At 41.3% G+C, this 16,570-nt stretch overlaps 1 protein-coding gene across 2 annotated transcripts; it reads left to right on the top strand.

The window, feature by feature from the left end:
- The first annotated feature begins 793 nt into the window (after window positions 1-793).
- Window positions 794-16,023, top strand: hexa (hexosaminidase A (alpha polypeptide)). Of its 2 annotated transcripts, XM_066701750.1 has the most exons (14): window positions 795-1,248; window positions 2,645-2,773; window positions 3,817-3,882; window positions 5,178-5,224; window positions 5,886-5,996; window positions 6,221-6,322; window positions 6,987-7,119; window positions 7,596-7,776; window positions 10,447-10,533; window positions 11,031-11,103; window positions 13,514-13,694; window positions 14,443-14,533; window positions 14,856-14,963; window positions 15,464-16,023. In XM_066701750.1, the coding sequence occupies exons 1-14, from the start codon at window positions 810-812 to the stop codon at window positions 15,525-15,527; spliced, it is 1,812 nt and encodes a 603-aa protein (XP_066557847.1). In that variant the 5' UTR covers window positions 795-809; the 3' UTR covers window positions 15,528-16,023. The 2 variants fall into 2 exon arrangements, with proteins under 2 accessions (XP_066557848.1, XP_066557847.1); XM_066701751.1 differs by lacking the exons at window positions 13,514-13,694; window positions 14,443-14,533; window positions 14,856-14,963; window positions 15,464-16,023 and adding an exon at window positions 11,370-13,499 and having other exon boundaries at window positions 794-1,248.
- The last annotated feature ends 547 nt before the right edge of the window (window positions 16,024-16,570 follow it).

Raw genomic sequence — 16,570 nt, 5'->3', positions numbered from 1 at the left:
ATCCTGGTGGAGCAGCTCTCTTCTGAAAATCTCCTGATCATGTTCTGGTACTTTGTTTTAGGGTCAGGAGGGCAGTGTGAGGTTGACATATGTGATACTTGATCATTTAAAAGGGGAGCCCTTTGTAACTGATTGTAAAAAGTGCTGGTCTAGAAGCTAGGAGGACTGGGGCTCAAATTCAGGCTCAGATGTTTGCTGGTGACTGAGGTAAGTACATTAAGGGATATAATAAATATTGTCTACCCCTCCCTGCATTCTCCCCCACCACTATCAGTCCATTATCTTTTAGGTTAAATGATCACTGAATGGCAATTATTTACTTATCTTAATTTGCATTTGTTTCAGGAGATTCTGGATTAGTGTGTCTAAACAGTTATGTACATGTAAACGTCTTTAGATCAGGGGTGAACAGTTCCATATGTCACAACCAGTGGAAATAATTAACAATTCAGTACATTAGTTAATTAAAAATAATGCATATAAAACTGACAAATTACACATTTAAAATATTTATTTCACTCAAAATACAATTTGATTTGAATGGTAAATATAATTCAACCTAATAAGATGAGCTATCCTCATAATCAGTCCATCTTGAAACAGGCTTAAATATAGAAATTGGCTACAAACAAAACTTCAATTTATTTAAAACACTTAAATTGTGTCAACTGTGAAATGTGTGTGTGTGTGTGTGTTTAGAGGGGACGAGATTTCCTGTACATCTGGAAAAAGACGGGTGCGCAGTTCAACCCGGAAGTGCGCCCGCTGTGTGCGGAGGTCACAGTCACGTGGTCGCGCTTGTGTGTCATATGACTGCAGAGCTGCGTGTTGCTGGTTGCGGCCGCTTGCCTCTGCTATTCCGCCCTGCGTCTGTGGAAACAGCCGGACGGCCGAGTTTTATCCCAAAGCCACTCGCCACCGCGGCCAAAACGACCCGGTTTCCTTCTCCATCTCACAATATGGATGTCTCCCTTTGGGAACAGAAGTGCAGCGGGTCCCGCTTCAGCGCTGCACGGTGGCTCTCCTGCCTCGGCTTCTGGCTGCTGCTGGTGCCGGGGGCGCAGGGGGTCTGGCCGCTGCCCCAGCAGTTTGTCCAGACCGCCGAGAGGTACCCGCTCAGCCCGCAAGTGTTCAGCCTGGAGTACGCCAAGCAGTCCGCCGCGCAGCCCGGCTGCTCGCTCCTGGACTCGGCTTTCAAGAGATACTTCATGCTGACTTTTCCGGGTTACGGTGAAAGTTTGCGAACAGGTAACTTTACGTAATCTAGACTTTTGGTTTAATGGTGGTTATTTCATAAAACGCCGGATGAGAGAGTGCGGAAATGCAGTGGAGGGGATGTCGTAAGACCTGCACACAATCGCGATGATCAGCTCTTATCAGATCATGAAACCACTTTGCGTTTCATGGTGGAGATGCACGTATACTTGACATTGATATTCCGCCTTTACTTTGAAATTCCTCTTTCACTGGAAACTGGCAGCGTCAGTCAGACAGCACTGAAGAACTGGTGCTGGGAATAGTCATCATGTGACTTTAACTAATTCACGCCCAAACTACATGTACTACTGTAGACTTCATACCATTTGCAGAACAAATCATTAAGACGAAAGATTAATGCCAAGCAAGCACGTATAGCAGTATATGCAAACAGAACAATGCTAGATAAACTTAATATAAATTCAGCTACAAAACATTTCCAGCTGCTGAGACTGATACTGCTCTGAGGAATATGACTGTGCACATTGTACCATAAAGCAATTAAACAATACAGTACATGAAAATAAATTGTTTAAATGTGATTGGCCAACTACAGACAGGTTTTGTTTTGCAACATGGTCATACGTAATATGTTAGTGCTTTCAGATAAATGTTAATATTAAGCATGTTAGCTAAAATGTATTATTATTATTATTATTATTATTATTATTATTATTATTAGTAGTAGTAGTAGTAGTAGTAGTAGTTTAGGCTATTCTTATGAACTATCAAAATCATCAAAAGCATTTAATTGACAAAGGGCAAGCAGTCTTTTGTGCGTGATTTTAGTTGGTCATTTGTCAGGTCACATGATTAACATAGCTGTGTCAATGTATTGGTCATCAGGTATTCAAATACCTTTTGAAAGGGGCTCATGGAGCTATAGATTGCATTTGTAAGGCCTTTTACAAAAGTGTTTTGCTTAAGCGAGGTTTCACAGAACAATGATGATGGTGGAGCTTTGTGCAGGTCTGTTAAAACTGTAAAAAGAGCTGAAAATATGAAGTCTAAACTAATACTGGTACTTTGCATATTAGCCTTTGTATTGAGTGAGTAGCTTTGTTGGTCTTATTTAGTATTTACAATAGGTCTTTGCTTAATGAACGTGAGGGATAAGTCATTATGACTATACTATATATGGGTGTATGAAGGAACTAACCTGCAACGATGGATGGTTCTAGCAATGGCCAAACCTGTGCCCTTGGATAGTTAATGTACCAGTAAATAATGTGGGGATGGGGGATGGGGGGTTGGGAATAGGTTAATATTTTTTGTCAAATGTTCTTGTAATATTATTTTTTCTCTGGAAGTGGGCATCTTTTTCAGCAAATGCAATTGTGGACACCCCTTAATACTGTTTTTTTTATTTTTTTTTATTTGTTCTCAGTAAGAGAGAAGCAGAATGTCTTTGCCCGTGGTGGACCCTCTTATGTAAATGCACAACCCGGCGGACTGATTGTGAATGTAAAGGTAGCTGATTGTGATGGCTACCCTGACCTGGATTCCAAAGAGAACTGTGAGTTTTCTGCCTGTTACGTCCTGCACACACTTCCTGTTGTTTGGCTGAGACCAACATGGATTGAAGTAGCAGTGCTTGCAAACCCAAGTGAACCAGTGATTCTTTATTTACTATACAAACCACTATTCATCCACTGTCCTTTATTAATTTCTGTTCAATTTGGTATATTGCCCTTTGCTGAGTTGCCACAGAGCACTTCAGACATTGAAATAAACAACACAAGCTTGTGCTATTAATACAAAAAGTAAAGTAAACCATTAGGCACGGAGGAGATAAACACCCACAAAGCTCCTACAGAACGACAGACTGTTATAGGAAAACTCTTTGGGCGTTCAAGATTTAAGGCCTAGGCCTAATGGTTGCCTTCCCTTCTGGTAGTAGTTAGTAGCAAATAAAGATCAAAGTCCTTTGGTAGTGCTGGGATGTCACAAGAGTCAGAGGATCTGATGATGTATGAATGTGGGGAAAGGGTCTGCCACTAGGGGTGCTGTAGACCTCTATGGTCCACCCTCTGGGATGTTAATGTGCAACATGTCCAGAAACCTTTTTTGTTAGGAAGTACAGACTATGTAAGAAATATGTCTTCAGCCTGGATTTAAAACCTGAGACAGAAGGGGCATATCTAACAAGGGCCAATCCACAGGTTGTGGGGCCTCTACCCGTTGCTAATTTTAGGGACCACCAGATAGCTGGCATCCTGGGACCTGGTTGACCACTATGACCATCAATTTTAGGGACTATAAACATGCTTAGGTATTCTTGGGCAACATGTTTTATAGGTCAGTGGCAGGACTTCAGGATCAATTCTATATTTCACTGTAAAGCCAGTGAAGAGATGCTGGACAAGCTGATATTGAACTGGAGGATACATACCTTGTCTCCTGAAACAATACCTAAGCTATAGTGCTTAATTGAGTTCAGAAATTGGCAATTCCAATTGGGGTGAAAGAAAAAGGGAAATATGACTAGTTATTTATTTATCTGACCACAATTGTGTAATATAAGAAATGATGCATGCTGTTTGTCTTCTGTGTTTACAGATATGCTAAGTGTAGCTGATGGCTGGGGGATGCTGACTGCAGACTCAGTGTGGGGAGCACTCAGAGGTATCCTGCTCTTTTCTATCAACCTCTGCTTCAACACCATTTCAGAAAATCCATTAGCAATGTAGATAACAAATTTCAAACCTTGGGTGATGTAATGGGACAGAATAGTGGAGTTCTAGTTTCAACTTGGGTAACAAAAAGTAACAAAACCAAGTGATGTAATTCAATGTTTATTTCATTAAAAACAACAACAAAAATCACCCAAGATTCAGCATATGACTGTGCATAACCAAATAAAAGTAATGAGATGGAATTTAAGTTGTGGGAATAACATTGGCATTCAAACCCACTTTGGAATATGTTGTTAGCTCTTGCCTATATGTATTTTGCTAGTTAAATTGAGTGTAGAAATGGTGCGCTGCACAGAAATATCATTATAATCGATGGCTGGGGGATGCTATTATATATATATATACACTCACCTAAAGGATTATTAGGAACACCTGTTCAATTTCTCATTAATGCAATTATCTAACCAACCAATCACATGGCAGTTGCTTCAATGCATTTAGGGGTGTTGTCCTGGTCAAGACAATCTCCTGAACTCCAAACTGAATGTCTGAATGGGAAAGAAAGGTGATTTAAGCAATTTTGAGCGTGGCATGGTTGTTGGTGCCAGACGGGCCGGTCTGAGTATTTCACAATCTGCTCAGTTACTGGGATTTTCACGCACAACCATTTCTAGGGTTTACAAAGAATGGTGTGAAAAGGGAAAAACATCCAGTATGCGGCAGTCCTGTGGGCGAAAATGCCTTGTTGATGCTAGAGGTCAGAGGAGAATGGGCCGACCTGAGCATTGTTTCTGACCATGTCCATCCCTTTATGACCACCATGTACCCATCCTCTGATGGCTACTTCCAGCAGGATAATGCACCATGTCACAAAGGTCGAATCATTTCAAATTGGTTTCTTGAACATGACAATGAGTTCACTGTACTAAACTGGCCCCCACAGTCACCAGATCTCAACCCAATAGAGCATCTTTGGGATGTGGTGGAACGGGAGCTTCGTGCCCTGGATGTGCATCCCACAAATCTCCATCAACTGCAAGATGCTATCCTATCAATATGGGCCAACATTTCTAAAGAATGCTTTCAGCACCTTGTTGAATCAATGCCACGTAGAATTAAGGCAGTTCTGAAGGCGAAAGGGGGTCAAACACAGTATTAGTATGGTGTTCCTAATAATCCTTTAGGTGAGTGTATATGTATATGTGTGTGTGAAGTATTAAAGGTCTACCCAAGGATTAATACTTAAACATGTAACATTAAATTTCATGTGATTTATTTCATAAGGCTTGGAGACATTCAGTCAGCTTGTTTACCAGGATGATGTTGGCACTGTAAGTACTGATTACAGAAAAAAAGTGTTCATGTTATACAGACGGAGTGTCTCTCTCATCTAATTTGATAACCCAGTTGTGCAATTGCTCAGTTAAGATGCATTTCATCATTTCACTCACATTGAATAAAAGGATCATTTATCTTGCCTTGGTCTCTCAAAATGAATAAATAATCACAGAACCAACACACTGTTCATCATTGCAGAGACAATTTGGAGTCAGGGCTCAAGATGGGTATTTATACACTCATTGAACACTAATACCAGTGCTCTGAGCCCAGCATGGAGCATCACACTGTACTGCAGTGTGGCTACTTGGCACCATGCAAAAGCAAAAAGACTATCTTTGAAAGTGTACATGTGCAGATCACACAGAGGAGCACCTTGCACTCGGCGTTTAAAGCACATTCTTTGACAGTGCAACAAATCCTGAATCCTGGGCTGACACCAGTGATCAGTCTGCCGAGATGGATTGGAATGAGTAATGGAGAACATGGTGTGGGTTGGTGTTTTCATCAATCAATATTGTAAAACCCTTTTCAGTTATAGCCATAGTAGGATGGTTGATTCTTAAAGGACAGAATATGTGATGCTTTTTGTGTGTTGGAAGTTCGACCACTCAGCAGAAAGCACTGACTACATGAATTTTCCCCCCCTCTTAGTATTATGTTAACAAGACAGAGGTTGCCGATTTTCCCCGTTTCCAACACCGGGGACTCCTACTGGACTCTTCCAGACACTACTTACCTCTCCACACCATCCTAAAGACACTGGTAATGGGGCTTCGCTATCTTGTTCTTACATCGAAGCTTATGTTGATTTGTCAGGTTTGTCAGCTCAGGGTACAAAATAAGTGTCAGTTAGCTTAAATTGATTTGCATTTCCCATAGTATGTTGTTAGGGGGAAGGGTATTGGGATGTTTTGAGAAAACAAAAATAATCACAGCAGCTTTGGTAGCTTAAAATCATACCAAAAAACTCTTCTTTTCCTACACAGGATGCAATGGCCTACAGCAAGTTTAACGTGTTTCACTGGCACATTGTGGATGATCCCTCCTTCCCATACCAGAGCATCACCTTTCCTGACCTTAGTAAGAAGGTATCAACAGCAGCTCTTTCCAAAAATACTGAATACAAGGAACATGCAGTGAACCAGTAATCAGGTCCAGGAGATTGAAGCGCTGGAGACACAAAAGGTCTTCTGTTTTTTGTTCCACTTAGGTCCTTAATTTTGAGGTACTAATAATTTAAAGGTTAAAATGGAAATTGTATATGTAAGCATAAAACCTGCAGGACTGATGCCCTCTTGAACTACTGTTGCCTATCAACTAGGATATTTCTAATTCCTGATTCACACGAACGATTACTGATGAGAATTAAATAATAATTTACAAATCCTGACAGTCTTGGGCTTTAACCATAATGTTGGGTAAAGAACGCATTCCCTGGCCTGACTGATTTGTTGTCCTGGAGGTAAAGTTGGAGGACCGCTGTGACTCTGATCTCATGTAAAGTACAGCAGAGATGTGGAGTTGGGATTATACAACCTAATGGATGGAAAATAAAACTATATAAAATGCTGAATTAAACTGCAATATTACTTCCAACATAGCATTCACATCGGCTTTCTGGAAGTATAGCAAATACTAAACTTTGACTCCAGAGAGGCGCACAACAAATTGTTGACTTTAAGGTAAATAAACTGGTACAGCACAATGGTGAGTGTAGGCCTATGTGTTAGTTTTTCGCTCCTTGTTTTAAAGGGGGCCTACCACTCCCAGACACACATCTACACCATCAAAGATGTGAAGAAGGTTATAGAGCACGCCAGGATGCGTGGAATCCGAGTAATTCCTGAGTTTGACACTCCAGGCCACACCCAGTCCTGGGGACCAGGTAAAGCACGGCAAGACTCACTGTGCTCTAAGTTTGAATATTAAGCTTGCTTTTGGTAGCCAGTGAACCAGGACAATGAATGGCTCAGTTTTGCTAGGCTGCTGGATCAGGCCACTTCAAGGAACTTTTTGAACTCAGAAATCTAACTCATTTTGTAGAGCAGCAAAGGTAAACCTGTGTATATGTGTGAAACATTGTGTCAGGCATGGTGTGAGGCAGTCAACCATGGCATTTTATACACTACTACTCTAGAACATTAAAACCATTAGGTGGTCTTAAGTGTAGGTACTGATGTAATGATACAATATTTAAAATGGGTTAATCTTTTGGAAGATTGCATTACATACATTCTCAAAACAAGTTATGTATTTCCAAATCTCCTCAACCACTGCAACCTGCACAGAACAGATTTGGAGATTGTACACATTGCTCTTGTGATGTTGTCGCTAATTTCCGTGTTGTATTTCTGCTCTCAGGGCAGCCTGGCTTACTGACCCCATGCTACAAAGGATCGGTTCCCTCAGGGACGTTTGGCCCAGTGAACCCTGTTCTTGACTCCAGCTATCAGTTCATGAGCAGCCTCTTCAAAGAGGTGGCAATGATTTTCCCAGACTCTTACATCCATCTGGGAGGGGATGAAGTGGACTTCACCTGCTGGTACAGTAAAATCTGTTGTAGCCAAACAGATGTCACCCTTGTTTTCAATAGGCAAGATATTGAGGCAATCGGCCAAGACTTCCTAGAGACTTGTATTAAACCGTAAAGCTTCTTCAATGTTATCTACAGACTATGAACTTATAGATGCCTTCTGCTAATCTCATTGGCTGGAGGAGAAATTATCTGGAGGTAAAACACCCATCTGTAATAAAGCTAATCTTACTAAATCGCCATGTCATAAACAACCATTTGTACATAGTGCGAATAGTTCCCCGACCACCTTTAATTATACCAGTGCAGAAGCTATTTATGGTGTTGTTTGAAAACAAGTCCTATTTGTTTATGGAATCTAAGTCAGTAAGTAAGTCAGGAAATTGGCTCTTGGTCACTGACATGATTGTTTAATGTGGTGCCAGAATGATCAGTCTGTGCAGACTGTAACATAAGTCCATGTGCATAGTTGTTTGCATATATTATAATGCGTTCCCAGCGAGAAACTGTCTAAACCAGGGAGCTCTGAGGGATGAACATGACTGACTGCAATGTCAGGTGCTTTCCAATAATGGAACAGGAAACCTCAGACATTTGTTCAAATGCTCATGCTATCTAGTCATGGTATCATGCTTGCTACTGATTTATGAAACCTACCTCCTGCATGTCTGAGCAGGGCTCCAGATTGTGACTTTTTGACTTGGCTTTTCTACTGGTTGCATCAGTGCAAACTAGAAAAACACAAACTTTTCATGATTTTTTTCTAACTTTCATGAATTGGTCAAATGGTATATCGCTGCTGCTATCAAAGGTGTAGTTTTGATCTTAGTCGAGACAATATGCTCGAGTCAAAGATTAAATGACCCTCTCCCTCTCAAGGTTTACATGGTATTAGTTTATCTCGGGAAGAGTAGCTGTTAACTTGACGTCATGCAAATTAAGGGCAAAGGAGTGAGTTAATCTGCAAATATGGCCAGCACTAGTGCTTTTTTGGCAGGAAAATCCCAGAAAGGGTGGTTTACATGCACGGAGAACAATACTTTGTTTTACTGATCTTAACCAAGTTGTTTTTTACGTCACTGGAGTTAGCAAGCCGTGAATTTAAGTAATTATCCCAAGCATATTGTCTCAAGGTTAAAGGTTAAAACACGCATAACTACGCCAAAGTCTACTTTTCTGTTTCAAAGTCTGTTTCGAGAGCTGACTTAGCTGTGTGTGTGAGCGAGCCACTCTTCCCTGTCACCCTCCTCTTCCCGAAAAGGGAGTAACTAGGGGGGATTTACATGGTGTTATTAAATAAATATTGTTGCACCTTATTTCAACACTTTCCTTTCAAATGTGACATAAAATCTTTGATACCACATCTCTGACCTCAATGGCAAATGCAATCATTTCTAAAATGATACTGCGAAAACAATAATGGTGCGACCAAATCAGGTGACGGTGCCACCAACTAAAAAAGTTAGTGGCACCAGTGGAAAATATTAGTCTGGAGCCCTGCTGAGATGGGACTGTGCATCCACACTATTGCAGCCATTAAACTTCCAAATGACGGTTAATTCAAAACAATAAGTCTGCTAAGTACAGAGGAACAGCTGCCCTGTCCACAAATAGTCTTATTAAAACCGGTCAGTGTGTAAGTCTCTCTCTTCTCATATGTACTGTTAATAGTAATAGGGAGAAATGTACTCCCTCAATAGGTAGGAGGTCAAGGAATACTCGGGGCCCAATTTAATTAGTACAATACCAAAATAGTTTATTCGGCTATAACGAAGCGCTCCAGAGATGGCCAGTCGGGAAGACACATCTAAAGTTTTTTTAAATAACATACTATCATATAGAAGATTACTCCCTTTGGTTGCCGGGCAACTACATAACATCAACAAGGTGCTCCAAACCTTAAAGTTCTCCTGTGTCTCTCCTAAAAAACTACTGCACCTGGCCTCTCTGGAGCAATACACGAAGCTTACATTCAGACATGGGTTACTCAGTCGTGGTGCAAATATAATATTTTTGGCATCTAGATGTATGTGTGACTCTTCTCATCTGGGAATCATGATTTTGACATAGAAGAAAAACAAACATTAGTGAACCAAATAGAAAGCAAAACCTAGATCTGAACAACTTCCTTCAAAAGACATGAGCTGAACTTGTGACATATTGGGAGGAAGGAACACATGATAATTAGCACCTGACCAGAGGCTGTGGGTTTAACCCTTTTTCACTCCTACAGTACGACACATTTGTATTGCAGTGGTGTTCCTTTTCATAAATGTTATTCACAGTGACTCGCATTAAGTATAATTCATTCTCGAATACAGGGGTGGAGATTTCTGTACAGGATCTGGAACCTGCTTGGCTAAAATAAAACCGGAGAGTATCTCAAAGGAGACGTTGATTCAGTTATAAAATTATTCACTCCATACACTCGGGGCCAGAGGTTGACAATAAAATTGATTGATTTCTGCCTCACCTAAAATAACAAAGCTAATGCAATGCCATGACAACCAGCAATAAACAACGAAAATGTCAACCTATGCCATATAATGTAAACCTGTTTGTTGCATTTGGTTTGTTTGGTAATACAAACAATTAAATCAAGTCGTCATAGCTGTCCTGTTTTAACACTCTTTCGAACCTTTGAAATAGATGTTTGTGACTGTGCTATTTGTTTTGTAGGAAATCTAATCCAGACATTCAAAAGTTTATGTCATTGATGGGATTTGGGACTGACTACCGGAAACTGGAATCGTATTACATTGGAACGTGAGTGAGGAGGAGATTCTGGTGGGGGGTGGGGGGTGGGGGGTGGGGGGGTCTGTCTACTGACGGGGGTGTTCTGTTGGTGTGGTAAACTGAGGTGCAAACATTTCCATGGTGCAAGAATTTTGTAAATGGCAATAAAGTACAGCTTAGTCCTGATCAATGGGGTGGGAGGGTGTGGGGAGATTCACCACCTTATCCATACCAAACCTTGTCTCTTTGAGGACTCAGTGTAGTGATATCCAAGTGATGTCTTTTAATGTTTATACTGGAATGCATGTTTACGAACAAATCAAATCAACATAAGACGGTGACAACTAAAACATTCAGATGAAATCCAAGTTCTACTGTAAAGATTAAACTGTGGCTCACCAAGCATCCAGGGCCTGACTGGACATGTCGCTCTGGCCTTGATGCGAACACTGCCAAAGAAGGACAGATGTCTAGCACTGATTTCCCCTGCTGCAATATCTTGCTCAACACTGCTGTGTATGTTCCAGACTCGTGAATATCACAATGACCCTGAAGAAGAACGCCGTGGTGTGGCAGGAAGTGTTTGACAACAACGTTCAAGTAAGTCCAATGCTCCTTTTTAATACGATTTTCATTTCCCACTTCTCCAGTCACAAATTCAAAATCTGTACCCGCTGAGTCCGTGGTTCATGCTAACATTATTGACCCTCACAGATTCACACTTCACTGTGTTTTAAATTAATCAAATAATGGTGGACCACTACATTGCCCTTTCATGCAAACCCCTTTTGTCTAGAATGCTCAGGGTCGGAAAACTGCAGCATTCTGCTTTATGACCAGATGGTAAACTCACTGTTATGTTTCAGCTGAGCCCTCTCTCTGTGGTGGAGGTGTGGAAAGGCAGCTGCTACCATTGCAGGCTGCACAGGATCACCGGGGCTGGGCTCCGTGTCATCCTGGCTTCTCCCTGGTACCTGGAACCTGGCCGCCCCGGGCAGGACTGGGTTCGGTATTACTCAGTCCGGCCTCTTGATTTCATGGGTCAGACAGTGTGCAGTGATGCAATTGCTGTGGAACAGTTACATAAATGTGCAGGGGGCTTTTCAGAAACGTAGCTCCATTCCATTTCTTTCTAGACAAATATGTAAAGTGTTAAATTGGTTAAACACCTGGAATATGTGCAATACTTCTTAATTAACAGTTTTGTCTTCCATTCAAATCGGTGCATTTTAAAACAAGACCAGCTGTTTACTATGCAATCCGAAATGCAGTTATATTGGGCCAAGCAGTACAATTACAACTGCTGGCGTTAGAGGTAAAAACTGGGACGATGCAGAAATGAAAGCACTGTTTACAATGAGGATGAAGATAGTTAAAATAGAAACCGCAGAAGTGCAGCGGTGCTGTCTGATAAAACTATAGACGCATCACAGAGGCTGCTTTCGATGCACACGATTTCTTGTGATTTAATGCAGATGTGCTAATAAAGGTGCTTCGCTTTCGGGTGGATTGTATAAAAGCACTTTTAGACTTGCAGAACCGAAGATAGACATTTGAAAAGGGAAATATATTAATTAGATTTCCCATTGAACCAGCACATTTTTAATTATTTTAGAAAGCTTCAGCTGCATAGGGTTAAGATTACTTTCAAATAAAATATAGAACCGAACAATAGCCAATCGATATTAATAAGTTGTGATTATATATACAGCGCATACACCTGTAAGCAGACCTAATGTCCTGCGTCACTGGTTTGTTTGAGCAGATTTGTTTATTCCCGGCTTGCATTTCGTTTAGGCCGCCTTTTCGCCCGCATATGTGACACTGAGGCTCCTAAAAGCACAAGTGTGAACGGGGTGTCTGAAAAAAGCCGGACTAAATTTGAGGCGCCCAGGGCCAGCCTAATAAGTGTGAACGGGGTCTTATATGCACAGGAGCTGCGTGTAACACTGCCAAATGCTTAAGAGGGTGTAGTAACACAGAATATAAAATTTACATTATCTTTCAGTTTTTGGTAACCTAAACTTTTTTTTTTTTAACCTCTGGCAGTTTACCACTTACCTTTGTACCATTTTGGGTTATTCACTGGACTTGAACTGCTTAAATTTAAATAAAAACTGGAAAAACAGGGGTGTCCTAACATTTTTGACCAGTAGTGTATATTTCTAAATTATTTAATTTAACAAACTTATGTACTGTTGAGTTTTTGCAGAACCTTTTCATTAACAACTTTTTCTAGAAACAATACAGTATTGTGCATGAATGAAATGCTTGATTGTTTTTGCTGTGCTGTGTTGTTTGCATGTAGGTTGATTATCTAAAGTTTCTTTACCACCAGATGGCAACACAACCAAGACAGTGACAAAAGGCTCCCAGACCATCCCCCCTCCCACATTTCAACCTCACATGCTGTAAAATTGCCATGCACAGAGGAATTGAAATGCTTCTGACATTCTGCAGCTGTTCTGACGTGATTTAAGATATTGATTCACAATTGGCTATCCTGAGAGTGAAAACTTTATATAAAAAATAAATGCAATTTGATATTAAGTAAATGTAATAAATAACTCCTAGTGATACACATGATGAAAAGTGAATACCATCAGAAGTTGGTTGTGTGGTAAACGGGTTTTAGTTTTATGATTATTAGATCATATAATTGTGCTTCGCTGTCTGCCCCCAGCAGGGCTCACCACTACTCTCTGACGCTAGCGCTGTGGGTGCTTCTCTTGGCGGCTCAATCCATGAAGCCGAAGAGCTTTTCACAATGAGTCATTTCCACGTTAAAAATAGGGCTGTGTTCTTCTTGCAACTCTTTTCATTCATTTGTCTGGTCATAGCCAAACCAAAGCTGCTGGGTTATTAAACCCTTTTTTTTTTTTTTTTTTTTTGTAATATAATTTGTATTTTAATTTAAACCCAATTACATTTTCATTGAGAGAGTGTGCCTGTAGAGCTGTGCCATCCTTGTGCGTGTTGGCAGTCTGATGTGGTGTTCCCTCTTGCTCAGGTACCCAAGGACACAGTGGTGCACGTGTGGAAGGGCAACATGGAGCAGTACAGCACAGAGATGCAAGACATCACAACCGGGGGGCTCAAGGTCCTGCTCTCCTCTCCCTGGTACCTCAACGTCATTTCGTACGGCCAGGACTGGCAAAAAGCATATGAAGTCAAGCCACTGAACTTCAATGGTGTGTGTGCCACTCTGTGCTGTCCTCTGCTACCGCTGCTCCCCCATTCCTCACTGTGGAGAGCACTGACCGCAGTTCAGAAGGGCTGATGACCTTGTTCAGGGGATGATTACGATTAAGTTGCTGGAGCATCAGTGCTCAATATTGTCTCTTAAGTTTTGCACATCTGCCAATATTGAGCATCCATGGGCCTTCGGATAACCCTTTTGCTTTTCACAGGAAATGTATGGTGAACTTAACTGCAATCTGGGTAGAAATGGTTGAAATGTGATGAGGTTCTGTCATGATCATCTTAATATTAGGACCATGACATCTACTAATGCATACATTTGTGATTTAGGAATTTGACTATACATGTATGCAGGATGCTAAATCGATACCACTACTACAAATACGTCCACAGTTTAGCAACAGATGGGCAAGAATTCGGTTTTAACTCTGTGGTCCACCGGGCCCCTGTGAGACAGTCTTGTTCCCTTGCCGAGAGTCAGCGTGTCGTTCGCATCTGATCACTCATCCCTTTATAAGGCTTGGGGGCTGTGTGCAAAGAGCAGTGCCATAATGTGTACATCTCCTTTGGCAGACATTCAAAATATACAGCTGCGAGAGCCTTTTGTCACTCCTTCGGTAAGCATGCCCCCTAGTAGATCCAGCCAGTAACTCCCCATGTTTCTGTGATCACACTGTTGGTAGGTACTTTGATTGTTGTGCGTTTGGCCTTACCTGCACTGCTGGTCTGTCGCTACAGGCACCGCTGAGCAGAAGAAGCTGGTGATGGGGGGAGAAGCCTGCATGTGGGGGGAGTATGTCGATGCCACCAACTTGACTCCTCGCCTGTGGTAAGAGAGCGAGACGCACACACACGAGAGCAGGGTTTGAAAGATCAGCCACAAAGCTGCAGTCCATTCTGAGACTGAATCTCAATGAGGAACAGTGGCTCTCAATTTGGGGACCTCATTGAAGTTGTTTGAAACCAAATACTGCTTCCAAAGTCTCTGGTAATACTGTACTGATGTCATTTCACTTCCAGCTGCATTATCCAGTCCAGAGAGGGACCATAAACAGGCACTGCTCTCACACTTGTCCCACTCAAATTAACATTAATGCGGCTACACCTTGTTTCTGTTACGATACTCATTAGAGTGCCCTTTGTCTGTGCAGGCCGAGGGCGTGCGCAGTGGCTGAGCGGCTGTGGAGTGATGAGGAGCAGACCCCTAGTGCGGGCCAGGCGTACCCCCGCCTCACAGAGTTCCGCTGCAGACTGCTCAGGTATGGGCAGCCCTTGTGTCCTGGGCTGGGCTGTGATCTGAAGGAGGCTACAGAAGCTTCCTATCTCAGGGAGAGCATGCTGATCCTGTCTTTAGAGCACGAGAGCATCGGAGAAGGCGATCTATTGTTAGAGAGACATCCTCGAGCCTGATTTGCTAAGGTTGAGTTAGAAGTCAGATTACTTTTCTGCCCAATAGGGATGAAACTAATAGTTTATAATCATGTGGTATCAAACCGCTAATATATGTATATATTTTTAAAAGACAGAGAACCCCACTGACACTGCACTTCAGCTCCAGCTCAGAGATGCTCCTCTTCATTCTCTTTTGTATTTCATTGCCCTATAGAAGGTAGATGGGTAATATTATGAGTAAGGGCTATTTTTAAGCACCAGCGAGTTACAGAATTGCACTGTGCTGGGGATTATGAGTAGAGAGCGGGCATACGAGTGCTGCGTTTGCTTTGCTGTGGTCCAACTATTGTAACACTTTCTTCATCAGGCGCGGCATCCAGGCACAGCCTCTGTTTACGGGATACTGCGCGCATGAGTATGATGGCCTGTGAAAGGACCACCATCCAGGGTTCCCCATGGACGGGCCAGAAGACGGGGGACTGGAAAACCCACCTGCTGTGAAAGATGATGCAAAAGAGGGATTTGAATTTTGTAATTGAACTTTTAAAGTTTCCACGTGTTCTTGCTGTATGCCTGTGTCCGCATGGTAGTAAAACGGGGCGCAGGTTAGATCTGGCATCTTTTTCAAACCCCAGGACTAAAGATAGTGCAGTGTGTATTATGCATAGATTCATTCCCAGATCTGACTTGCAGTTTTAATTTTTAAATCTAATGAAATATTAAACTTAACTGGCCATGATCAAAATACCAATTTAAGTAAACATTTTTTTACAGATTATTACAAAATAAAGTACTGGCCATTTATGTATAATAAAGTCAGTTATTGTTTAACTCATTTTATACTGAGCACAATCAAACTATTTGTTAATTTTCAATACTGCTTGAAAATAAAAATAAAATAGTATACAATAGATGTATACTACCTGACATGGCTTGTCTTGTATTCTATTTGGCTTGTTTCTTAGGATTGTCAATATTCTACTACTACTACAAAACTGTTGGTTAAAACTGGTTTAATTTTCTTTGTTCAGACAAAATACAATTTGTTTTCAAGTTATTAGAGAACTGCCTCCAACAGCAATCATTTTAGCTGCTCTAAACCCAAACACTGACTCACCCATCAAAGAGGTTTACAGAAACGTTACAACAGATGTCTGCGATGTGATCTTTATTGACCGAGTTATTAGTGCTAAATATCTAGCTGAAGTTTGTAGTGCACTAATGCTGGCTGTTGCCAAGCAAGCAAAACCAATTGCAACTTCAAAAGGATTACTCTCTAATTACACACATTCTTCAAAGCTTATTACAGTCGGGGAAAAAAAACTGTGTTGTTTCATTGTTTGTTACAAAAAGCAAAACATTTAAAAAAAGAATCAGTGCAAAATCTCTAACAGCCTGAACTCACACCTTAGTCTCTACCTATGAAAAGGAATGAGGTCGTTTTGAATAGAAAATTAAGTTGGATCATGTTATA

Source organism: Amia ocellicauda, chromosome 4, assembly GCF_036373705.1.
Source record: "Amia ocellicauda isolate fAmiCal2 chromosome 4, fAmiCal2.hap1, whole genome shotgun sequence".
NCBI classification, from domain to species: Eukaryota; Metazoa; Chordata; class Actinopteri; order Amiiformes; family Amiidae; genus Amia; species Amia ocellicauda.
The sequence above is the reverse complement of the archived record's forward strand: the minus strand, read 5'-3'. Positions and strand labels throughout refer to the sequence as shown.